Here is a 27,284-nt window from a genome sequence, read left to right as displayed (position 1 = left end):
TTATAAATGTACTTAAGAGATAATTAATTACGTGACCGTTGGGCGTGCGTTATTGACGTGATAACGGCATGACTGTTAACCTTCCGTGATTCTTCTCACTTGATGGTCTCATCGGAAGATCAGCGCTGGAAGCCACCAGCAACATGCTGAGATGAGGCCATTTCGTGGCACTTTAATCTTATTTTATGTTTTCTTATATATTATGTATTGTCTCGTTTGTTTGTGCTTACGAATAAATTGTATTATATTCTTACGTTTAATTAGTAACGTACATTATAACCATAATTTGTGACTTTCCATCAGAGAAGGGTAATTATGCACATGGAGTATGGTATGCCACATTTTTTACAAAAATTGTATTGGCAAGGGTTCCAAAAGGTCCCAAATTTGAATCCTGCCCGTAGCAGTGAATTTCTCCCCCTTTCTCCTTTTTTCTTAGCCCGTTATAGTGTCCTACTGCAGGGCAAAGGTCTCTTCTCTCCCCTTGATCTCCACAACTTTTTTCGTATACTTCAAATATTTGTGGAATAGAAAGCTTGCAGACGTATCTCCGTAATAAAAAGTTATATAACCGATTTGGTTTCTGCTTGATGATCCAAATCCAAACAAAGCGAACACATTCCGAACTCGCAGCTATTCTTAATTAGTAGGGCAAATGGCGTCTGACCTATGTCTGCGGTTTATTAATTCGCTCAGCTGGCATTCCACTTTTTAGCGAGAAACGTATCAAAACATATTAGCAATTGGGCTATAACTATTATTGAGGTTGAACTCTTACCCCCTTATTCATAAACGTATGCTAAGTTAATCAGCTGATGATCATCGTTTCTGCCTCTCTGTGACATAACGACAGATAGAGACAAACGACGATCATCAACTGATTAAGTTAGCAGCCGTTTATGAATAACGTCATAATTTTTTAAGTAAAAAAATTGGCTGTTCCCTAAAAATACCGACAACTGATCAGCCGAAACATATGATACAGCCAATTTTGTGTAAAGTCTGTAAAAGGTTTTCAGTATTTGTAGATTTTTCATGCGAATACAAAAGTTAAGACTGCTCTTGAGTGTACAGTTGTCATCAAATATATCGGAGCGGAAGAGGTGCTCAAAAATATCTGAACACGCATTCTAGCGCCTTGTCAAGAGAGGCGTGTTCACTGTTCTGATATTTGTGAGCACTTTGGCCGCTCCGATATCTATCTGATGGCGACTGTACCATAGCTGTTCACACCAATCCCATTATTTTGCCATCATTCTTAGAATTGACGTAGAACTAGCAGCAACTACTCTACAAACAACAAACTCAGTCAACCTACAAAAGAGCTCATATCCTCTAGAAAGCCAGTGTACTTACATCATTTTGATAAGAAGACATTTCAAATAACACATCGTTAAAGTGTTTGCGTTACTCGGTGACAGTTCACACAAGTTGGCAAACTAATCTTAAGTTCTAGTCGAGACGACAAGTGGTAAAGACTGTTCTCTTACAAAGTTGAGTTCATCATTGATATATGTAGTGTGATACTAGGAAACATCCTTGGCGAAGGCTAGGTGTCAAATATTTTGGTCGTTTGATCTGGCACAATAAATAACGCCAATAATATGTGGAAACGGAAGAATTGGTTGCCGACTTCTGTGGATAATCAGATAGGTAAATAAATAATGGGGCGGCAAAAGTGTTCAAAAATATTTGTACAAAGCCGTAGATTCTATAGATAAAGGAAAAGCAACGAAATCGGGAACATTCAGTGGAATATAGAGGTAGATAAAAAACCTCTGTTAAAAATTCTGGTTCTTTCTAACACAAATGTCAAAATGACGGATAGTTTAGTTTAGTTTATTTATTCCATAATGATAAATTACGCTATAAATTATTCTTACGCTAATCTATATGAATTTTTTTTAATTTATTTTTTGATAGGGACAAACGATTATCAACGGCTTATTGGATCTGACAGACGTTTATGAATAACGCCATAAGTAAATATTCATTTCGTCTTTATTTCCATTGTCCTTACTTGACTAAAATAAGCTTATTCATCTCCGTCATATCATGTCTTAGATATTAAATATGTTCCTGTTTTTGAATTTGTTATACTCTTCTTAAAATTTTAATGTAGTTACATCAACAGAAATGTGTGCTGCCGTCTCTGTGATGTAAAATATACGGATTGTTAGAATATTCTTATGTATTATTGATGACTTCGACTCGTGTCAGCACACTACATCTTTCGATTTATGTGAGGATCGGCACGTGTCGTATCACTCCATAATGTATCAAGTGAAATTATTTTTTATTTTACACGTGTATTCTTTATAAAGCAGATGTCGCGAATAATTTATTAGTGTTGTAAGTAGGGCAGTTTTTCATTGGTACAGTTAGAAGATAAAAGAACTACGCAACCAATATCCTCATAATCTTGGACCGTTTAAAAGTCCCACGGCTGGACACTCCTGTGACTAGAGTCCCCATAATTGACTAGACAAATGCGGATTGGAGACTTCGGGAGAGGTTTCCTTGCGATGTTTCCCTTCTTTGAAAAGCAACTTGTAAATGTCAAATCCCATCAAAAACATTACATGATAAAGGTGCAAGTCTCGCAACGCTTTTACTACAAAAAAGTTTTGAGGTTATTTTAATTAGTGCCAGGGGGTGTAAAAACCGTATCAATAAGATATCTTTAATTTGTAATAGGTATAATGACTTGGCCATCGCACGGCTGCATAATGACAAAAGGATCATCGTCACCTATTCAAAATAATTCTAATTGAACATAACGCTAGCGCTAATTGCAGTTTGAGCATTACACATACTTACGAGTACGGTACGAGTAAAGCATTATGTGCGATTGCCAAGTCATTATATGTATTACAAATTAAAGATATCTTATTGATACGGTTTTAACACCCCCTGGCACTAATTAAAATAACCGACTTGGTTTCACATTACATCTCAAAACTTTTTTGTTGTAAAAGCGTTGCGAGACTTGCACCTTTTTACATGTAATGTTTTTGATGGGATCTCATCTCTTTTTGTAGGCAGTCCTTCTTTTCGGGTACTCATACCCATACTATGTATACACATATCATAACTAAACATATCTTCATTCATACTCACATCGTACATCGTAGTGTACCTTTACTTTACCTACTATTTGTAGGAACTGCAACAGTAACTTTGTAATATCATATATTTATATGGGATTACAAACTTACTTATGCAGTTCTTAGATCTTTAAAACGTGACTGATATTGCAATATTTTTAGGTTTACCCTTTATGTGGCCATTAAACCCTAACTCTGTACCAAATTTCAGCTCTCTGAGTTTATGGGAAGTACTAATTCTATTCTGATGATCATGAGTGAATGAATGAGTGTCATAAATGCGAAACTTTGCTTTCGCTTAGCTTCGGAACTAAATGACCTACAGACTTGAAATTTTGGATTTTAAGTATGTGATTATAGCTTACTGGATGACGAAAATTTCTGCGTTCTGGTCTTATCCAGAGGTTCTCAAATAGGGGCCTGAAAATGCGGCGAAATGGTTCCAGTAAAGGATGGTACGGCAGTGTTTGCTTCGCGCTCGACTTGGCGGGGGCACTGCCGTGCCCCCAGATTATATTTCGTAGCCTGGCTTCCAACCAATGACTTTAGTTTTATAGTTAGGTACTTACTTCCAATGAAAGGTGCTCAAACTGTTCGAAAAAACTGATCATTGTGCAGAATTGCAGATGATTTTTGTCGTCGTTGCGCTAATACCTTTCTGTAGATGGTTGTTACTACATTACATATTGATGATATTGATATGCCTATGCAGGGCCGGATTAAGCATGTCGGGGCCCCTAGGCAGTGCAATGCTCGGGGCCCCCTTACAGTTAATTCTGCATACATAAGTTCAGTTGTTCAGTACAGGGAAGTAAGTTTGCGGTTTTAATTTCAACCTTCAGGTGTCGGTTGAGCCGATCCGAACATGCCGAACGATGTCTTTTTCGCTATTGCGTGGACATAAAGGTTTTTTATATTAATTTTTACTGATTCCTCCTTGCGTCCAGTGTGGGGAGAGGTTTTTTTTTTCTCAATAAGTAGTTAAATATTTTGCGAGGCTGAACAGCGATTGTCCGACCATACGAGCCACATAATTAAAATTAACCTAATAATAAATATTTTACATGTGTTTAAATGATTATTCATTAACCAGTCAAACTAGCATGTAAGTACAGGGTTAATCGGAAAAGCAATAATAAACGCGAGCGCAGCGAGCGCGAAATTTTTTGAGAAATTTTTGAAATTTTTGAAAGCGTGTTAAAAAAGCCTAAAAATCCGAAGTTACCCAGTGAGGCGAGCTTTCATGCGAGGTCAAAGCCGTGCTTCAGGGTAAGCTCAGCTAGATCACAGACGCCAACCAATGTCCATTGTATTAAAAAGCGAGACTGCAGGCCAAGCTTGGCGCAGCGAGGCCAAAGGCTAAGCTGAAGAAGAGATTTGGTAGACGAACCAAAAATTGAGGTAAAAAGTGAGGCTGAAGGTCGAGCTCAGCAATCTCGACATTACTGAACAAGCCCGAAGCGTACTTATAACCAGCGAGGTGAGCTTTCATGCGAAGCAAAAGGCCAAGCTTCTGAAATCAATATTTATATTTGTTAAAAAGCGACGCCGGAGGTCGAGCTGTAAGAAAGCAGCGCTCTGATACGAACCAATCGTCAAATATTACTCAACAATAATATATGTGTCATACAAGAGTTACTCGGAGGGCCGAAGTTTCATTACTTTCATTAATGAGGTTTTAGACCCTCGGGAGCCTGAAATTCGAGCTCGATTTACAGACTTTAAAAGCGATAAAATAACATAATTTACATAATCATTTGATGATTGTGTGTCTGAGAAACTGATATTGGACATTAGGTATAAGTAGGTACCATAAAAAATTATTTATGAATTTTGGCCATATGAAACACATTTTTTTTTGGCGCGCGCGGGGCCGCCGGGGCCCCCTAGCCGAGGCGGGGCCCATAGGCAGTTGCCTACTCTGCCTTAGGGTTAATCCGGCCCTGTGCCTATGTGTCTCGAAAGATGATGAAGAAACTGTAAGTATTTTACATCATCGTCCATTACTGTTTACTGACAATTCGTAAACCTTATAATAATTACAACAAAGACATAACGTCCACCAAAGGGTTGCTATCATACTCGTAGTAGCCGCAAACCAAACCGAAGACCGGGGTATCACAATCTCTCTCACTCTACAACTACATACGACTATGCGAGTGTGAATGAAAAGTCCTACGACCCCAGTCGTACGTTTGGTTTGCGGATAGAGTACCTAGATCATACCATACCGTTGTGACTTACCTTGAAGAGGATTTTCCTCATGTCGCTTCCTCCATGAAGTTGGTAAGTCGCAGTTGTCTGTCATTATCTAAATCGATCGAGCCATATGCTTGCTTCCTGACTTAAATTGTCACAGTAGTAGGTGGTGACAGTATTTTACTTGTGTGTGTAACCACCGTCTTCATATGTCGCGCACCTGTTGCACAGACTACTGCTCGGGGTCTCCACAACGGTCATCTATAGAGGCTAATGTCGTATGGAATTTCGAAGTTTTATACGTATGTAATTTGTATACTGTTTCTTTGAGCTCACAATTATTTTTTGTTGAGAGCCCACAAAGAATTTGCAATGCTATCATTATTAAAGTCAAATTTCTATGAAAATATGACGTTCATAATGACACTCCTCACTTTATTCTATTCTAAACCGTACTAAGTTAGTTTCCGTCTAAGCTAACTTTGTATGGAAACTCTAGTTCTAAAGTTGTAGTCAAATATTTAGCTGGTTTTTACGTAATGCCTTTTACCTGTCGTTTGCACGTTTTATGCACGTTAGTCGCAAATTGTATGCTACTTTTAAGTTATAAACAAAAATAAAACCAAAATAAAATAACTTAATATAATATCTTTTTAAAAAAAAGGGAACCGCCTTCAAAAAACCAACCCACTGAAAAGTACAAAATAATTTTTATATGGCACCCCTTTTCGTGTCCAGTTCCTATCCCGTCGTAAAGCAAATTTTTGCCAAAAAGTAATTAATACCTAATAATAAGAAAATTAATAACCATTTGGGTAATTACTTAGTTTTTGAAGTCGGTGCCAAACCAAAATTTTTGAGAACCGATATTTTAGACAACAAAGAACGCTGCACTTACTTGCATTATAAAGACATACTTAGTTTACTCATTAATTTAGTTCTTGTAGGTACTACGTACTCGTATTTTTTTTCTGATTGGTAGTAAATACTGTTTTTGTTGGTTTGGCACCGCCTTCAAAAACTAAGTAATTACCCGAATGGTTATTAATTTTCTTATTATTAGGTATTAATTACTTTTTGGCAAAAATTTGCTTTACGACGGGATAGGGACTGGACACGAAAAGGGGTGCCATATAAAAATTATTTTGTACTTTTCAGTGGGTTGGTTTTTTGAAGTCGGTTCCCTTTTTTTAAAAAAGATATTATATTAAGTTATTTTATTTTGGTTTTATTTTTGTTTATCTTTAATTTTTTAATTATTTTTTATTTATTTTATTTTACTTTTTAGTGATAGGTAGGTACTTCATTTATTTTAGGTTTTAAGCTAAAATACTAGTTTGTTAGGCTCTCCATTTAGTTTTGGGCTAGTAACTACCTACCAATGTTGGTGATGGCCTAACTCGATGATAATCGCGACACAACATAATATGACGTTTTGGTGCTAAATGATTTGTAAGTATATTGCTCCCACTCCCACTCCCATTCCCGGTCCCAGTCCGAGTCCGACTCCCACTCCCACTATTTTATCTAAATCGGATTCAGCAACATAAATTATAGCATGGCCACCTACCGGGTCCAATTGGTTTTTCAAACCATCCATGTACCTACTGTACACTAAAACCTTCTCCAGAATGTAACAAACACTTTTCTGAAAACCGAATCAAAATCGGTTCAGCCAAACGCGAGATAATCACGAACAAACATACACACATACATAAGGGTCAAACTGAGAACGTCCTTTTTTTAAAGGCAGTTAGAAAAAAGTTCATCGACCCACCTAGTGGAACTCTGCAACATAGGCACACGACGACAAGTCGGTTAACCAAAACAAAGTGTGCCGATGTTGCACCAAACCTGAGTTCCACTAGGTACAGCAAGGGTTCAGCATCAGCTCTATCTTGGGTACTGCTCTCCCAAGTGCTCATCAAGATGTGACGGATGACCAAAATAGCGTTGGCCTATGTTGCACCAAACCTGAGTTCCACTAGGTACAGCAAGGGTTCAGCATCAGCTCTATCTTGGGTACTGCTCTCCCAAGTGCTCATCAAGATGTGACGGATGACGAAAATAGCGTTGGCCTATGTTGCACCAAACCTGAGTTCCACTAGGTACATCAAGGGTTCAGCATCAGCTCTATCTTGGGTACTGCTCTCCCAAGTGCTCATCAAGATGTGACGGATGACCAAAATAGCGTTGGCCTACGTTGCACCAAACCTGAGTTCCACTAGGTACAGCAAGGGTTCAGCATCAGCTCTATCTTGGGTACTGCTCTCCCAAGTGCTGATCATGATGTGATGGATGACCAAAATAGCGTGGGCCTATGTTGCACCAAACCTGAGTTCCACTAGGTACATCCCGAGTTCCACTAGGTACATCCAGGGTTCAGCATCAGCTCTATCTTGGTTACTGCTCTCCCAAGTGCTCATCAAGGCGTGTCGGATGACCAAAACAGCGTGAGCCTATGTTGCACCAAACCTGAGTTCCACTAGGTACAACCAGGGTTCAGCATCAGCTCAGATCTATGTATACTAAAACCTTCTTCAGAATGTAAGAAACAGTTTTCTGAAAACCGCATCAAAATCGGTTCAGCCAAACGCGAGATAATCGCGAACAAATATACATACATACATATATACATACATACATACATACATACATACGGGTCAAACTGAGAACCTCCTTTTTTTTTGAAGGCGGTTAAAAATACTGATGTTTATTTATAATGTATTCGTGTTGAAAGCATATATGATAGCCTGCAACGATTCATTATAGGAATACATTAGCCATCAACCGATTGCAGTTGCGCAATTATATGCAGCCGGGCTGTGAATAAAACGCGATTAAGTGTCGTGTTGCAGGTGTATTCTCAATATCATGCTGGTCTTGATTTGAACGGAAAGGATAACTTTTTCATATTTATAAAGGATCGGCCGCAACGTAAAGAACAGATTTATTAACTTGATATTTTAAGGGTTTATGCGTCGTTGGACTAAAAGTAAATATGGCGATGTATAAAAATGTCTAGATATAAAATAAAAATTGGTCCGAGTATTAGAAAGCCAATACTTCAAAATGTTTAAGTCTTATCAAGTCGGAATATAAAAATGACTACTTTCAAAGTATACAAATGTCTAAGTCTTATCAAGTCGGAATATAAAAATGACTACTTTCAAAGTATACAAATGTCTAAGTCTTATCAAGTCGGAATATTAAAATGACTACTTTCTTTACATAGGTCCAGGATTATAATAATACATATACGGAACAATTTCATCCCCTCGTAACATCTAGTTCTTAAATTAAAACGAATAATATTCAATAAATATGAACAAGCTAATAGATAAGCGATCAACAAACAAGCTGAATTCTAAACAGACAAACTTTTATCTATAAATTATAAAAAAAAACTGAGAACATTTGAAAATATATTTATTAATAAAATACATTGCCATATTTACTTTTAGTGTCGCAACATATTTATATTTGGTCTAATATACAGATACACATTTTTATACTTTGTCAAAATTATATACGCCCGAACTTATGTAAGTGGACATTTTTATACATCGTCATATTTACTTTTAGTCTAGTGCCGCAACATATTTGTATTTGGTCTAATATACAGATGCACATTTTTATACTTCGTCGAAATTATATACGCACGAACTTATGCAAGTAGACATTTTTATACATCGCCATATTTACTTTTAGTCCAACGACGCATAAACCATTTTAAGCGGTAGCTATAAGGATTGATGTTTCCAATTCGGCTGTTCAAAGTCCAAGGCCGTGGTTGGAACGCTAATTACGGATTATACTAACTGCCGTATTCGAACTTCAAGATATTCACAAGAGACGACACGTACTAGATCCATTCTAGATACGTTATAGTTTAGATATCAACTAGTTCTCTTTTGCAGCGCAATTCGGGCAACCAATGTCACTTTTACGTTAGATAGAGTTAGATATCTATTAGATGTCAATTGGATCTCTAAGTCATGTCTTGTGGAAATCGTTCAAGAGTATCTCCAGAATCGCGGAAATGTCAAATTTGACAGATTAGATCTTAAACATATCGTTATCGTATCTTGGTGATGTCTAAAAGATATCTAATAGATGTCTATTTCAAAATCCGAATCGTGCCCTAAGTAATGCATTTCTTAGAAATTATGTGCAGATAGCTGCATTCTTCTCTTGCATGACAGGTCTACGATAACAAATTAGCTACTTAGAGGGCTTATTTCAGCAACAGTTAAATGGGCAGTAGCTCTAAGGCCGTCTCTACATTGATTGTTTATAAGTTTTTAGTTTATACTTACGTGCAGTCTCGATAACCCTTCGGAGTTCCGAGCGGCCTGATCAGTAACAGTGCGGTAACTACGAAAGCCTAAATAGAGAAAAAAAATCTTCACTGCAGCATTAGATAGTAAAACTAGACGAAACAGTAAATACCAAACGTCATGTCTAATACATGTCTAGAACGGCCTTGCAAGTTCGGCGCTGCGTTTAAACTGTTAATTACCTTATCAACTGTTAATTGCCAGCCATTAATGAAGCTGATAAGGCTTCCGAGACCGCACGAGTATCTACTTAATTGCCTATTAACTCCCCTTGAGATTACACCTTCGAATGTTTATCTATTTTGGTCAACAATACTCTGTATTGCACATCTTTGCACACAGTTTACATAGATTTTAAAACAAAAATAATCACATTGAAACTTGCTGTTTCGTCATTTTATAATATTTTTAAAAGCGCTGCTGGTAACAAATTTCCTTTTTAATTTTCTCCGGCAGACTGAAGGAAATAGCGGGCCAACGAATGACCTTCTCTGTATTAGTAAATATACAGCCAACAAGCCAGTACCTACTCACTCATGCGTCTTTCTGTCGGTCTGTCCGTCATTTGCTCCGAAACTACTGGACTTTGGTACCTATTGGTACCAGATGTAAGTCTGTGACCTAAACAAAATGTTGTGCTCACAATGGATACTACTAGCTCTGTGAGCTGTAGACTTCGTAAACCTCCATTTGGAAATAGCTCCGCCATCTGGAAATATGTCCACAAACAGAATCGAAAAAAAAACGACAAAATTATCGAAGATGCTCTCTAGGTTTCACGGGTTTTGTATGTTTTGAAAAATACGACCCTTATAGAGAAGAATTGCCAGACAGACTTACAGAAGCATTTTGGCCCGAGCTGAAACGAAGACGTTTGCTTTTACTTGTTGTCACTGATTTGTCAACTTGATGTAATTGCAATAAGCCTTATGAACGATCAAGAAATCAATTCTTTATTTTTTTGTCTACAGGCATACGAGCGGCGGTTTCCGAACTGCCCGCAGATCCCCGTGGTCCTGGAGTGCGCGATTACTGAAGACAGCTGGTCCGAGGATGACTCCCAGCGGGACACCTCGCGCCGTTGCCAGCTGAACGTCGATGCGCCGTATCTCTTGAAAAAGGTACATGTTATAGCCTCTTCTACATTATCCACGGGCATATGAGCGGCGAGATTCCCTGTCTGTGCATTCCTCTCCTCCTATGGTATATCTTCTTCCTACAGTAGGTTTTCAAGAACTCTGATTTTTACTCCCAACTCTTTGTCCACAGATGGTCGGCGTCGACTACATCTATTTCATCCAGAAGAACCACCTGGACCTGAAAGCGCGAGTGCTGGAGATCGAGGCCACCAACGAGTCCTTCGCCAACAGGGTCGTGGTGTTGGAGAAATGCCGATATTACGTGAGTACCTACGTAGTCATCTGGTAGATTAAGGGAACTCGAAGCGGCATATAAAGAGTGCTCCCATAGAAGAATCAACATTGTAGATTCTAACCAGGTGAGTTGTATATCTGCACTCATAGTAAATAGTTAGGCTAGGACTGAGTAGTCGACAGGAAAAACTAGTCCGAAAATTCTCAAGTCACGAAAATTATTTTTTAATTAAAGTATGTTGGGATGTCTCGTGCTGATGATGCGTTTTGGGTCCGTCAACTTTTCATTATTATTACTACATGTTTACTGCATTCAACATTAGGTACTCATTGAAAATAACATTAACATTTCCCGAATTGCACGAATTTTCCAAGATGGCAGCCGTCAGCTATTGCAAACATTTGGCACGCAGTAATTTCTGCGAACGGGGAATTTCGCAAGGAGCCGGCCTGGAAATCGCTTTGCGACACTGATGTTTGAAATGTTAATACATGGCAGTTTACATTTTACGTTAGCTTCGAGGTTGCATTCACCTAGTTGGGTTTAATAAGCTTTTAAGTTGTGGACAATTTTATTTGTGTTTGTAGATAAATATTATCTAGTCTGGCTTCAAACATGACAGTAACAGTATAATAAATAAACTATAAATAACCATCCCCACGAACTTCAGATCGTATTTATTCTGAAACATTTTAGAAATCACCTATCTTCTAATGGGCTTTACATTACGAACGTTTGTATGTTTGTACTTAGTGCGATAAAAGACAATCCCTAAAACGCCTCGATTTATCTTTAGCGGCTTAAGCGTAGGTTTTTTAGGATTCCTGTAAATCTCTTTCACGAAGGCTTACACGATAACATTTCTTGCTGACATTATCTAAATAGACTTAAAATCCAGGACATCCGTTTCTGGATTTTGTGCTATCGCAAAAAGGCAAGAGGATTGCAACATGATCCTACTATAACAAACGTAACAGAATAGAGGATTCAGACATAATGACCTCTCAAATATTCCGGTTTTTTTTTTCGAGTAGCATTCCCAATTTCTCGAAGACGCTTAGAATTATAAGGATTTTTTTGTATTTGCAAACGTAATAGAATTTGAGAATGAGGTAGATACATTCGTTTAATATTTGCGGAATCAGTACCGTTTCAAGAGCACCGTCTGACATTGGCGATCGCTTTCCACATTGCATCACGTTCCGATAACGAACGTAACTGGCTGGAGGAAGCGCAATAACGCATCCTGTGACTTCATAAGTTTTCCATTGCGAATCGCATTTTAATTAACTGGCCTGTTTCACTCTAAACTAAAGGCATACGGGGCATTCCACCAGAGTGTCGCTAATGAAATGCCGTTCTTCTAATATTTGTGAAAATGCTGAGAAGCGATATTTCATGACTTAGCAACCAAATTGGCAATATAGTCTTGAGATTTAGGCATTTGATAGAGGTAGTGAGGTGTATGCGCCCGCGCCGCCCCCACCAGTCAGTAATAAACTAGCTTCGTTACATACCGGTTGTTGGTTATTTCGCACCCCAAGTACTTCCCACTGGCGACGAGGATGGGATGTGATGATGAAGAGGAAGAGGGAGATATATCTTTTCTAAAATTTTTAGATGCAAATGTGGCACCAGTAACATTTGATGATTTAAGGAAAGCTACCGAAGCTGATCTAGTGTTGCAAACGGTAATTAAGTATATGAGCCACGGATGGCCACGAAAAATCACTTGCAGTTCAGTTACGCCCTTCTTCAACTGCAAAGCTGACCTGGAAGTAGATGACGGTTGCTTGTTTCGGGGTCATCGTATAGTTATTCCGACGTCGTATCGTAATCAGATATTACAAGACTTGCATTCCGGTCACTTAGGCATAGTAAAAACAAAGAGTATCGCGCGTAGTAAATTGTGGTGGCCTAAAATCGATTCCGATATCGAACAATGGATAGGATCATGTGCAACTTGTGTGGCAGCGCGACCCTCCCCGCCGCGCGCCGCGCCCGCGCCTTGGCCTCGCCCGTCGGCCGCTTGGCATAGGATACATATCGACTACATGTCATTTGAGCAGCGGGTATACTTAATAGTTATAGATGCGTATAGCAAATGGCTCGAATGTTTGTTTATGAAAGGCGGTACGTCTACACGATCTCTAATAATCGAGTTGAAAGAATTATTTTCAAGATTTGGTGTGCCACATGTTATTGTATCAGATAACGATGTTAAAATTAAGTCGACAGAATTTGAGCATTTTTGTGCTATGAATGGCATTAGATATGTAACATCGCCTATTTACCATCCAGCAAGCAATGGGCAAGCGGAAAATTCTGTAAGAATATGTAAAAAGATGTTAAAATGTATATTATCTACCGCCAATTCACAAACAGATGTACATAATAAGTTATTGGGATATTTATTTGAATATCGAAATACATCGCATTGTTCTACTGGCTTATCGCCCGCGCGAATCATGTTTGGCCGTAACTTGAGGTCGCGTTTGGATCTGGTTTTACCTCAACGTAAAAATGATTTTGGTTTCAAAGACCACAATGAAAAGCAGCATTGTAGACATTTTAGAAAGGGGGATAAAGTATGGTTAAGATGGTTTACAGCAAGAAAACAATTTTGGACTTTAGGTCTCATACAAAATATAATTGGTAACCGGATGTTTGAAATATATGTTAACGATTACAATGTTTTGTGCAAAAGGCACATTGATCAGATTATGAGGTATACGGGGAGCACAAAATTTGACAGCAATGTAAGAAAAGGTGAGGACGATGACAAGTATACGTGGTTCACTTCGCCACCGCCCTCGGCATCGCCGCCATCTTCGCCACCGTTACCACTTGATCCGCCTCCTTCTCCAGCGACTGTCACTCAGCGGTCGGATTCAGTTTCCAGTCAAATAGAAAGTGAGGAGTGTAACACAGAGTTACAGGTGGAAAAAGAGGCGGAGCAGAGTTCCGGTCCGGATGTGGAACCTGCATCCTCATCCGTCGCGGATAGCGCCCCCGCGCCGCCGCTACGGGTGGGCCCCACCTTGAGGCCTAGAACTAAGAAAATAGACTATACCTTGTAAAGAAAATTAGTAAGTAAGTGTTAGTTTTAATCTTTGTGTTTTCTCATTGTTATCAGGTTTCAAAATTAAAGGGGAAGGAGTGAGGTGTATGCGCCCGCGCCGCCCCCACCAGTCAGTAATAAACTAGCTTCGTTACATACCGGTTGTTGGTTATTTCGCACCCCAAGTACTTCCCAGGTAGACCATACAAAGTAAAAGCATTTCGTAAGCGACATACTCGTGGATGATCCCATTCATACTAGATGTGAGGCCTGTGCACACCGGGTGCGTGTGCGTAGACGTGCACGTGCGCGTTGTATTATACAGATTCTTATGAGAGACCTAAAAAGAGAGAGATAAAATAAACCTAAAATTTTAAACCCACGCAAAATCAAACTCAAGTGTAGACGTACCTTAAAAGCGATTTTAGCACCCTAACACCCACTGAACTGGAAGTGAACTGCTTTAAAAATTAAATGTGTATGATTTGCGTTAAAGTGCCTGCATAAGATTTACGAGCATTCCAGAAATAAAAGTCTATTCTCAGCGAAAACAAAAGGATGAAAGGATTCAGCTCGATGGAACGCGTGGGAACACTAAAATAACTACTGGGTCTTATAGGTTTATAAAAGGATTTTTTGTACGATTTTGATTCCTATTTCTTACGTCTTTAAGTCCGATGGACCTCGCTATTACAATGTGGCTATTGGACATAAAAATATATTTCTTTCTTCTTCTTGCGCGGCCTTAAAAGGTTGGACACAACTGCCGTGTCTGATTTCCGTTTTTGTGGTAGCAATTCTTTCACTTTTCGAAGCAACGTTTCGGATGTTCAAAAGAAAATTGACGTTTGAGGAACTTAGCTGGTATCTGCGTATATTTTTTTACATACGACTACGCGTAACTATGTGATATTTTAGTTCCTCGACTCTTCTAAACTATTGGATGGATTGTATTGATTGACATGCATGTGGGTTCCTCAGAACTTAGTTACCTAATTATACATAATTATGGTTAAAGCTAGGCTTCACGAATGCATTCGTATTCAGAAATAAAATCAAAAGTAATAATTAAGACTATCGTGTGCTTTTCTAGCATCTTTTGTTTTAGGTTTTAGTACGTAATGAAAAGAGTTAGATATGCGCTGTTGGTAAAAAAAAACTATTATTCTATTCTATTCCAGAGATACTAAAATTATGAAATTTATGAAGTACGATTGCCCCATTTTGTCCAACCGAGATCTTTCATTTTAGTACAAACTACAAAATTAATTGGTAAATTGAATCTACGACCTAAAAACAAAGCTTAGAACATTCTAGGCCTACAAAGTAAACTGTTGAAAAGCGTGAGCAAAACACTAAAACTCACGTCCGAACCTGTCATGACTCTGTCGCTTTAACTTGTTTTAGACATTATTTGCGAGGACATACGTTGAATCAGAGAGATATGGTACCACGTTCCCGACTTCCCGAGTGATATATTTGGGCAATGTGACAGAGTTAAAATCAAGATTAATATGTAATAAAAATGAGTGCGTTTTGTGAAAAACGTAGCATTGTGTACCATTTAACTTAAGTAACTTCAAATACGGGTTACTTTGCAGGACATTCCATATAACAAATAATTTGTAATGAATAATGATGCTGTGATAAATTTCAGCGATAAAGGATTCAGCTCTAATATTTATATTTTATCTATTTCCACTGTTGCAACAATTATCACCAACTTGGCATTGACAGAAAGACTTGAAATAAACAAACTCCCCTATTTCCGCTTTCTATCCATGTCAGGGCCGCCTAGATTAATTGCACAGCTGATAGCAATGATAGCTTTGAAATGATAAGATGTTTACACACGACGGTAGCGGTTAGCGTCTTGGTGTAAGACTGTAAGTCAATAGTGAATGTAAACATGCTTTAGAAGCAATACGATTTGTCATTGAACATAATTGAAAGTTGGGTCAAACCGTTTTTAGGGTTCCGTACCCAAAGGGTAAAAACGGGACCCTATTACTAAGACTCCTCTGTCCATCTGTCATTCTGTCACCAGGCTGTATCTCATGAACCGTCATAGCTCTTAGACAGTTGAAATTTTCACAGATGATGTACAATTTATATTGCCGCTATAACAACAAATACGAAACAGTACGGAACCCTCGGTGGGCGAGTCCGACTCGCACTTGTCCGGTTATTTTTATACATATACAGAATTACAGACTCATAAATTGCCGAGGTCGAAATTAGAAGGTCTATCCCCGTGCCTATCGCCCTAGCGATATAAGAACGATAAAGACGCAGGTAGGACAACAATAAACCTATCTATCCTATAAGTACCTATTGGTAGTTTATTGACCCTCCTAATTCGTATCTTTATTTTTATTTGTGTAGTATGCTTACGTAACTTGTTTGCCATATAGGGTACCTAAATGAAACAGATGCAACACGAATGTTTTGGAAAATCCCCGATAACAAAGAACGAAGAAAGAATCGCAAATGAAAATCATTGTTGCCGCTGACTGACGTTGACTGATGGCGTAAAATTCGACGCTCAACTTCAGATGGATACAAATGGATATTGAAAGATAAATCTACGTTTTTGTTCTTTTGAAAGGCGTGAAGGCTTCTAATGTTCTTTTCAAATTTGCTTTGAACCGATTAATATTAACATTAATTGTTAATAAGTACTCTTAATCGTTTTTTTTTCTTAGCCTATTTGTGCGTCCCACTGCTGGGCAAAGGCCTCCCCTGGTTCTCCATGACCCCCAAAGTCCCGATTCAGCGCTTCTTCCGGCCAGTTGTTAAGGAAGGCGTCAAAGTCGTCGTTAATTTAACAATTTGGAAATGAAAATTTCTTGGTTGTGATACTTGTGATAGAGGCAGACCGAGAAGGAGATGGCATACACATATTTCACCTGTATGGGTTTAGGGGTTAAGGGGTTCTTGATCAACCCAGGAAAGGAAGTGGGAAACAAACAGCTAGGCTATTAATAAATTCGAGATTTGCCAAGTCGATGAAAAATTCGGCTTTAGCTGTTCTTATCAAGACTGCGCCGTGGGGACTTTTAATCCATTAATTGTGGATTGCGTACCTACTCGTAATTATGGTGATGACAAAAGGCAACGAAAAAGGTGAATAAAGTAAGTTTTAATCTCTTAAAAACGGTGTCACGAGATGAAGGGAGACAGAAACATACTTAAAGTAGTATAAAATAAAATGCTGTGTCAACGTCAAACACCTCTGCAGGGGTTGTTTGCGACCATAGGCTACGGTGGCCGCTTACCATCAGGTGGACCGTAGGTATGCTTGTTTGCCACCGACATGGTATAAAAAAAGTATTTAAGTAAATGTTAGTGCAATCTAACTTCGCAACCCAAATTAGAAAAAAAAACAAATAGCATAGAAGGTAGCATCCTATAGAAGTGGTCTACGCGTGCCTCCGTGAGGGACAAAACATATAAATTCGAGCAATCACAGCGTCGCATTGCGCCGCTATGATTGGTCGAATTTATTTGTTATGGTGGGCAACAAATGAATTCGACCAATCATGGTGGTCAATTTACGGTGGGGAATAAAACAGATGTGAGACTGTGACAAGGACAAACAATAATAGCGCTTTCGCTGCTACTCCTACTGAAAGATACATAAGACTATCCCGTTCTGTCAGTTATCCCCACCACTCATGCCCAATCCAGTTATACTAGATTCATGACAAATAGCGATTCGTACTCACCCCACCCCCTAGTTTAAAATACAATTCCCCTTTTCAATTGAGTAAAATTTACATGCTCCTAAAGTTGTTCGGAAAAAAACTTACTTTACTTATTATAAGTTTGTAAGCCTGAACCGGCTGCAGTAACACGAAAGAATTATTGTATTCCCAACTCTTTCCAACTTTGCCGAACTGTTAAAAGTTCTTCGGATGATCAAACTTTAGTCACTTGCATGGTCTAATAAAACATGGTCTTCTCTTCCCAGAGGGTCACTTGCCTACGTCACAATAACATTGCCACTTTATTTCAACATAACATGTTACATGGGTACATTATATCTATGGTTAATAAGTTAATTTATTTCTTTATTTCTTTATAATTTAATAATTTTCATTTATATGTATTTTATCTTAAATTTTACAATAACACGTCATTTTTAATTATTCGTTAGCAATATCTTCCGATTCACGAAAGAAATTTCAGACGTTCGGGTAATTCTGTTTACACTACTGGCAACACAGGATAGCGCTGTCACATTTGACAATCCGCCATTTTGTCCCTGACCGACCGTCCTTGTCGAACGCGTGTTAATTGTTATTTCCTTCTCGCTCAGTGTCAGCAGTCGCAGTGGTTTCCAAACTTTTCACGTCGTAAGCTTCGTAATTAATGTTTTGTTACGAAAATGGTTGGCTGCTCTATTCGGAACTGTAAGAGTAGGAGTGAAAAGTGCAGTATAGATTTGTTTTATTTTACTATGTTTCTACATGAATAACTTAAAATTAATGCCGTTAAAATAATTTTCACTGTTGGTTAAAATTCTCCCACATTTTAAAGTTTGAGAACCTGTAAACAGCATGATGACGTAGGCAAGTGCCAGTTAGGTCATTCGCGAATCTCGGAAGAGAGTACCAGGCGGAGTATATTATTATACCATGGTCACTTGGGAGCTCAGCGCAGATAAAAATATAAATGATGACTTGAAGTTCGACAGGTACAGTCTAATCATATTTAACACAACGAACTGCGTAAAAGTATATTATGCTGGCTCAACAAATAAGCTTACTCGTATGTCAGGTATTTTTGTGCGCAATAGAAAAATTCGGTGACTAGTGTGACTACAAATTTAATCAGCACAAACTATGCAAATTAAAGTATGTATAATGGTGTCAAGAAAGAAGAAAGCGCGCTCAGCGCCTCGTAAGACTCGGTGCGGTACCGCCGAACTAGTTCATTCTGGCTTGCGGGTTGCTACACCGAGTAAGGCGCTGTATGTGTCGCGCCTGCATTACACCGCCACGGCTGCTGAAGTGGTGGAGTATGTACACCAGAAGACCGGCTATACGCTGAGGGTGTTCCAGCTTCGATCGCACCACTACGTGCACTTCAACTCGTTTGTGGTGCGCGTGCCGCGACCGCTGCAGGGGACCATCGAGTGCGCCGACTTCTGGCCGAAGGGTGTCGTGTTTCGGAGGTTCCGGGGCAAACTGTCGAATCCGACACAAGACCAGTACGGTTACCATCAGTTTGTCACTGACATAAACGCCGTCGAGAACGTAATTTACTTTCTATACATCCCGTTTGCACTAATATGCGAGTGCGAGCGAGATGTATAGAAAGTAAATTACGTTCTCGACGGCGTTTATGTCAGTGACAAACTGATGGTAACCGTACTGACGATTCAACGGAGCCACGCCGTTTTGTCGCCTAAATAGTGTTTAGTTTTTTAAGTTTATATAAAATGCATATATATGTTAGTCTGTAAGGTATTTGTAATATGGGCCATGTTGTCTGATTTAAAATGTTAAATAATAATAAAATAATAATAATATCAATTTTAGAGAAAAATCTTGTGTTAGAATAGCTGTACAGCCAGCAGCAGTAGTAAGCTAAGTAGGCGAGGTATTCAAAATTATCTGACCACAACAAAACTTTGCTGTTCAGAAAATACGAATTATTGAAAAATTACTTTGCTACTTAAGCTGCGTGTAAAATACCGCTATTTCGTCCACGTAAAATAACGCTAATTTGCAGTCACGAAAAATTCTATTATGACATCATTTCCACGAATTCCACGGAATAATTTTGTTGTTACCAGCCATGCATAAATGCAAACTTAGGCGGAGCTGTGCCCTGGGGAGAGCAGCTGCAAAGTTGTATATTTTTTATGAATAATACTCCAGCATGCGAGTATTTTGTGTTGTAAATTTAAATTGCAGTTACAGTCATAGACATTTAATAAGAATTGTTTGCTACATATAATGTTGGGTGCGAATTACACTCGTGTCGGTGTGGCAAAATAGTCGGAATAAAAGTTATGATTTCTTAGAGTTCTGTAAATTAACATCCGAAAGACTGACCGAAACACAGTTTGAGTTTGAAAGCGGAAGAGGTTTTTTCCGACGGAAAATGGTCTATAGTTTTATAATTTTTCAAACGTTTTGTGGTCTGATCCCTGTTTCAGTAACCTGAATGTGAATAAGGGTTTTACAGCCCTTGGAGCAAAAGCATTCTAAAGTGACATTAGTTTTGATGAAAATACAAAGAACGGCATGCATGGCTATTACTGGCGCGTTTAGAACGACGCCAACCGCGGCGATGGAGGTACTGCTAGTGATACAATCTGAGGCGCGGAAATCGTTACACAGGTTGGCCCTAACAGGCCTCTGGAGCGATAGCAAGCCAAAAACCAAACACACAAACATGGAATGTGACAATTTCATGAAAAGGATTACGAATATGGGCTGCGATAAGATGCAACCCAAGTTTGTGTTCCATAAGAATTTTAACGTTAAAATTCCAACAAGGGCTGAATGGATCGAAGGTCTTGAAGCACCAATCTCTGATGAAAACGACATCAAATGGTATACAGACGGGTCTAAGACAGAATCTGGTACGGGGGCAGGCATTTATGCAAATGACTTTAGTAGTAGTACAAGCATGGGCAATTACGCCACTGTCTTCCAAGCCGAGACATTCGCTATAATTGCCTGTGTGCATGAGAATATAGTTAGGCAAACCCAAGGGAAGAATATCTATATACTCAGCGACAGTCAGGCTGCACTCAAAGCGCTTGAAGCGCCCAGAGTGGACTCTAGACTGGTATATAATGGCGTCCAAGCTCTGAACCAGCTTGGAAGGCAAAACAGAGTGCAACTGGTATGGATCCCAGGGCACGAGGGATTCATAGGCAATGAAAATGCGGATGAACTTGCCAGAACCGGATCTGTAAATAATCTTATAGGTCCGGAACCATTCGTGGGGCTCTCACAGGGAACCATCACAACGGCTATTAAAGACCATACCAAGACCAAACATCAGGAAGAATGGGACAGTCTGACGGGTCTAAAGCATGCAAAGCTCTTTATGCAAGGAGTAGACTCCGGCTGGAACAAAAATCTTTGGAAACTTAGCAAAAGACAAATCCAAATCATAACGGGGGTGTTTACTGGCCATTACGGGGTCAAAGGAATTCTGGCCAAGATCGGACACCCTGACCACACCGATTGTCGTATGTGTGGCGAAGAGGAAGAGACAATGAAACACTTAATGTGTGAATGTCACGCCCTCGCCAGGCAAAGAATGAAGGACTTTGGAGTAGGATATCTAGAACCAAAGGACTTTAAAACGCTACCCATGAGCTCCATCATCCGACACATGGATATGGTGGGAAAAGCTCTTGAGTAGTTGACGGATCTTCCCTAGGGGGTAATTGCACAAAAGATCCCTATGGGTCGAAGTGTATCCGCAAGGGCCCCCGAAAACAATAAGATAAGATAAGACATTAGTTTTTTTATATTTTAGAAAAGTCATATACAAACAAAGCATTGTTTTCAGGTACACCCGGAGAACCCGAACTGGACGTGTTTCGAGCAGAGCGCCCATCTCGACGTAACTAACTTCTTCGGGCTGGAGAGCACTGTCGAGAAGATCGCCATCAAGCAGTACTCGGCTAACATTACGAAGGGTAAGAACTTAATAACCTTCTCTAGATTAAGGCCCATTTCTTACTTGGTTTGGATATGCTGAGATCAGTATTACTACCTAATTGGAAAGGTTAAGACTTCGGGTTGCTGATGGTGCGCTGAGGGTAAGACCTTCGTCCGTGAGCTGGGTCGTCGCCTGATTGAAAGGGGCCTTGACCCCCGCTCCGGGTTTTTCCTAATGCAAAGGCTGTCCATCGCAATACAACGCGGCAGCTCAGCGAGCGTGATGGGCACCTTTGCGTCGGGGACAGCCCGGGACGGGATTTAGTAAGTCGTTATTAGCCATGGAAGGGCTTAAGAAAAAGCCTCTAAGTATTCGTTGTTTAGTTGACAATTTTATTTTTCTTAAATTATATAACTTATAGTCACTTTAATGCATTTAATTCAATACGACCGATATTTTGACCACGAGACCTTGACTCCGCTCCGCCAAAACCGACAGACATCTTACAATAGGGTATTTGACTGTATTTGAAAAAAAATTATTTCAGACCATGCATGAAATAATGCACCATATAATTATTATAAAAACATAGATAGCAGTTATTTTTAAACACAAGTTCTATTTAATAAATCGGATAAAAATATGTATAAAAGCGGCCAAGTGCGAGTCAGACTCGCCCATGAAGGGTTCCGTATTTAGGCGATTTATGACGTATAAAAAAAAACTACTTACTAGATCTCGTTCAAACCAATTTTCGGTGGAAGTTTACATGGTAATGTACATCATATATTTTTTTTAGTTTTATCATTCTCTTATTTTAGAAGTTACAGGGGGGGGGACACACATTTTACCACTTTGGAAGTGTCTCTCGCGCAAACTATTCAGTTTAGAAAAAAATGATATTAGAAACCTCAATATCATTTTTGAAGACCTATCCATAGATACCTAGATAAATTTAGAGTTTCAGTTCGAAGTATGGGGAACCCCAAAAATTTATTGTTTTTTTTCTATTTTTGTGTAAAAATCTTAATGCGGTTCACAGAATACATCTACTTACCAAGTTTCAACAGTATAGTTCTTATAGTTTCGGAGAAAAGTGGCTGTGACATACGGACGGACAGACAGACGGACAGACGGACAGACGGACAGACGGACAGACAGACAGACATGACGAATCTATAAGGGTTCCGTTTTTTGCCATTTGGCTACGGAACCCTAAAAAGTAGGTGAGTTGACCGTGACGTCACGATGTAATGTTTCATATAAATTCCATATTAGCAAATCGTTTTGACAGTTCTAAAAAAGAAACTGAGTTGACTAGTAGGAAAATACCCTATTCACATGCCGAAAAAAGACACGCGTTGCAGTGAACGTTATGACGTCGCATCGTAGCTGCTATGACGTTTATTCGAACGTCATTCACGTAGTGCTAATACATTTGGGCTAGACACAATAACAATGACAGTAAAGTGAATTACCTATTGTGGTTGCATTGTTCACGTTTGTATGTGTTTTTTAAGGAAGTGGCCTTGTAAGTAATCAGGTTGTGTGTGATGGGTTTTTATTGAATAACAATTTTATCCCCTTTCCGTATGTTGTAGATTATATTATTATATTTCCTGAAAAAGCTTGAACTCTAAACTTGTCAAATTTGGCCTTAAATAATACGGGGCAAAAATCGTAACTGGTGAAAAATGTATGCCTTCACACCATAATTCTTGATCGCAATTGAATTGTGCATTGACACATACCTAATTGGGACGACGATCTTTGATTATGATCATAGGATTTAGAAGGTCACCATCGTGATTGGGCGTATAAATACCACCTTTAGGTGTTCGATAAAAGGTCTGGGATGGTGTAACTATAACTATAATGCCTTAGTTCGGAAAATGTAGTTGAATACAAGATTGAATGGTTGAGTGGAAAAAATGGTTGAACAATTGCACAGGGATTTCCTTATTGGCAATCAACTAGTTAAGAAGTTACGCGTATTAGGGTAACCCTTGAAATTAGTTGTAGATTATTCAAAGATCCTGTTCTTTCACAGGCAAAGAGCTGATCGAGGTATTCATGAAGGGCGTTGAAGCCGAGGGCATCAAAGACCTCCAGCCATGGAACCCTGACGACCCGGCGCACAACAGGGAACTCAGGCGCATCGTCTCCAGAAATACGGAGCCTCTGTCGCCAAGGACCACGACGGAGCCGCAGCGACAGCCTAAACCAGGTTAGTCTGATCTTTGACTTACCTGAGCCCAATGTCGACATGTGGGGAAGACCGGTGTATAAAATGTATTGCAGCGATGTCGTCATAGGACAAGAACTCTCGTATTTATATACGTATGACGCTCAAAGGAAGAGCCTCACTCCTGCTCTACCAACCTTATGTTAGTGGAGTATGTGTACAAACGAGATTTCTATACTTAGACAGTCAGGCACCGGTGTCACTATGCTAACGCGAGTGTCCTCTCAAGAGCAGACCCGACCCTCATTCGTATGCCAGCAACTCACTATACTCGTATTTCCTGGTTTGTTTTTTGCGTTGCGCCGCTGGAGCATTTTCGTTTGACATATTGAGGAAAAAACATGAACCCTGAAAACAATACACTTCTTTTTGGGCAGTCGTGTAAAAATACGAATTTTACGAATTAGCGCAACGCTGACACGGAACTAGGCGCTTAATTTTTATAAGGTTACCTACAAAATCGAATTTCAATTCTTCTTTATCTTTTAATTAATGGCTTCCATCATTAATGTGGCTAATTCCGTCGTAGGGACTATTCCGTCTACTAGCGTTTTTCTCGAACAACGAACAAAATTGATAATTTCATCGACAAAGCAGCAATTGCTTTTAGTTCTACCAGTCAAAAGCAGATGTTTTTTTCCTACGATTGAAAATCAAAGAAATATACGCTCGTATAATTACCAATGTCAAAAGTGTGCTTGTAGAGCATGACATACATAATTGACGTTATTCGGTAGTTGATTTTAGGCGAGTGATAGCTAGACTTTACTGGAATGGTTAAATTTCACTTCTAATCAAAGTTAATGAATAGCAAATGAATTCTTATCTAATTAACGCCATATTTCGAAGTTCTGTAACCCAATTCCGAACGGACCAAATGGCAGTGTTGTGTGAATAACGCTTATTTTTAGGCTTAAAGACTCGAGCCCTCAAGACTCGTAAGTCTTAAAGACGCGACTATATTTGAGAATTGTATTTATTTATTTTACACGTATGGATGTAAGAAATCGTCTTTGCCGCCTTTGAGGCGTTAAGCCTCGAGAGTCTTAAGGGTTCGAGTCTTTAAGCCTCAAAATGAGCGTTATTCGCAACACTAGTAACACTACCAAGTGGTCATCGCACTGAATTCAGACTATATCATTGTCCTATTGGGACTACGTTTGCTTAGGCAAAAACTAGGTTATCGGAGTCGGGGAAATTGTGCCAATAAAAGTCGAGAAAGCGATGATTGATCTCTTTTCTTGACCGAGGGTAGGAAAATTACGAAACTGAATATTTTTTCCTGGGAGAAAAACTAACTTGTGACAGACACTTAGCAGAGTTACTAGTTTTTGAAGTGAAACCTTCTTTAGCGGCGCTGTGCACTTTTTGAGGTGGGGAAAAAATGATAAACTCGAGACAGCGTAAGGCGTAACCCTTTCTTTCTACCGCGCGGCGAAAATGTATCTCAGGCATACATTTTGCTGTTTCGTATTTATTCACCAAAGAACTTTAGTCATAACGTGTCATAATCAGGTCAATTATTTAAAACTGGACTTTTATTGAGTGAGATACGATTTTTATTAACAAGCTTTTAGTAGGTCGACATGTATGTAACTATCTAATGGAATCTAAGGTAACTAATTTAACCATCTTCCAAGGATCGTAGCGTCATGAAAATTGGCAGCTGTATGTAGTTCTGATGACAATACAATAATATGGTACTGTCGAAACTGATCTGATGATGGAGACAGCAGGTGGCCATAGGAACTCTGTGATGAAACAACGCAACCTAATTGTGTTAGGGGTTTTTGGAATTGTCTCGATGAGTATTAGTTGTCTGTCGTAACAAAAGTACAGTCAGCGATAAAAGCTTGTACCAAAAATGAAATTTTTGCCAAAAACTTATTCAAAAGTAACCAGACTCTGATGACATTCAATTTGGCACTTATTATGGATAAAACAAAGAGGGTGACCATAAATGTCGTAAATAAATTTTAATTTTTTTTTTCAAACAGTATTAAATAAATTAAAGCTAATCTCACAAATACTGGTACGAAACAGTAGTATATAACGTATATACTGTATGCGTAGGCTTGATCCTGCTCATGTCTCTTGAATCAGCTTGTAGATACTCGATCTACTCGTGTTAGTTATTTACTAAATAATAGTTTGTATTATTCGTCTAATGTGTAACCATTATGTTAATTTGGTCACCTAATTCTACTGAAACGTGGTCAACTAGTTTTCAGCCATTGAAAGTTTAATGAGACCCCATTCCGCTATCGAGTCACCTCATTCTGTCTGTCCATTTGAAAAACAGTTTAGAAATGTGAATCCTTTATGACTTAGTAACTATACGTCTACAATTTAACTGCCGCTGTTGGTAGGTTATTATGTTTCGATAGATAGGCGTTTTTATAATAACGATTGTCATTTTGGCTAGGCCCCACGAGGCAGCTATATTCTACTAGAAAAAGGACAAGTTCTTTACCAAACGCGTCAGCTAATTATAAAAGCCAGCCATTGAAGTATATCTCAGAACTGGCCTTACGGCCCCATTCTTATTATGGGGTATGAATGGGGCCAGTACCGCGGTGTGACACCGCTACAACGCGATTGGTTGATGAGTTCGCATCACGCGCGCGATTGGTGGCAACTAGGGTTTGCACGACGGATCCGAAATGTATGGGAATATCCGCGGATCCGGATCCAGATCCGGATAATTTTATAAATTTCGGATCCGGATTGCAAACCCTAGTGGCAACTAGTTGCGTTAGACTGCACGATTGGCTCGAATTCGAGAGTAACACCGCTGTCAATGAAGCCAGCGGTTTACGGAGTTTGAGTTCGGAACTTGAAACGATACGACTGTAATCCAGATCGTCTTTTGACTTTGAAATGTCATTTAGTTATCGTGCATTTCGCTCACATTTCTCCGTTCATTTACTGGCGCGAGCGAGACCCACGATAGTTAAACGATATAATTTTGATGTCAGTGTACGGCCGAATGCAGATCGTTACAGTGATTTTCTTTGGCAGCCGCCTTCCTAATCGTAATCTCGGAATTAGCTATTTCACATCGGTTTTACGAGACCCTCTTCTGTTTGCTATGTCACCTTTTTCATGGAGGTGACCTCTAGGTTATTTTTAATGCTTATCGCTCTTTAGGTTGCTACAAAGACATGATGTATCGCTGGATTTTGGACAAGTTGATTCGCAATCATTTTTGAGATTAAAAGTATTTCGGGAACTGTTAAATTGCAGAAACATAAAGTCAATTTTTTTATTCGGTAGACTGAAATGACAGTTAATAGTATGAACATGAAATGTCATTCCATACT

General features: G+C 39.1%; 1 protein-coding gene across 2 annotated transcripts in view; it reads left to right on the top strand.

Annotated features, from left to right (window-relative positions):
• LOC134653146 (protein real-time) overlaps positions 1-27,284 on the top strand; it is an 86,074-nt gene that overhangs the window by 29,928 nt on the left and 28,862 nt on the right. For both annotated transcript variants that reach the window (XM_063508475.1, XM_063508474.1), the window contains exons 2-5: positions 10,618-10,767; positions 10,916-11,047; positions 21,624-21,753; positions 23,767-23,943. In XM_063508475.1, the coding sequence (XP_063364545.1) occupies positions 10,618-10,767; positions 10,916-11,047; positions 21,624-21,753; positions 23,767-23,943 (589 nt within the window). The remainder of the gene's footprint in view (positions 1-10,617; positions 10,768-10,915; positions 11,048-21,623; positions 21,754-23,766; positions 23,944-27,284) is intronic.

Source organism: Cydia amplana, chromosome 12, assembly GCF_948474715.1.
Source record: "Cydia amplana chromosome 12, ilCydAmpl1.1, whole genome shotgun sequence".
In the NCBI taxonomy this organism is placed as follows: Eukaryota; Metazoa; Arthropoda; class Insecta; order Lepidoptera; family Tortricidae; genus Cydia; species Cydia amplana.
Note: the sequence above shows the minus strand (reverse complement) of the source record. Positions and strands in the feature narration are given on the sequence as shown.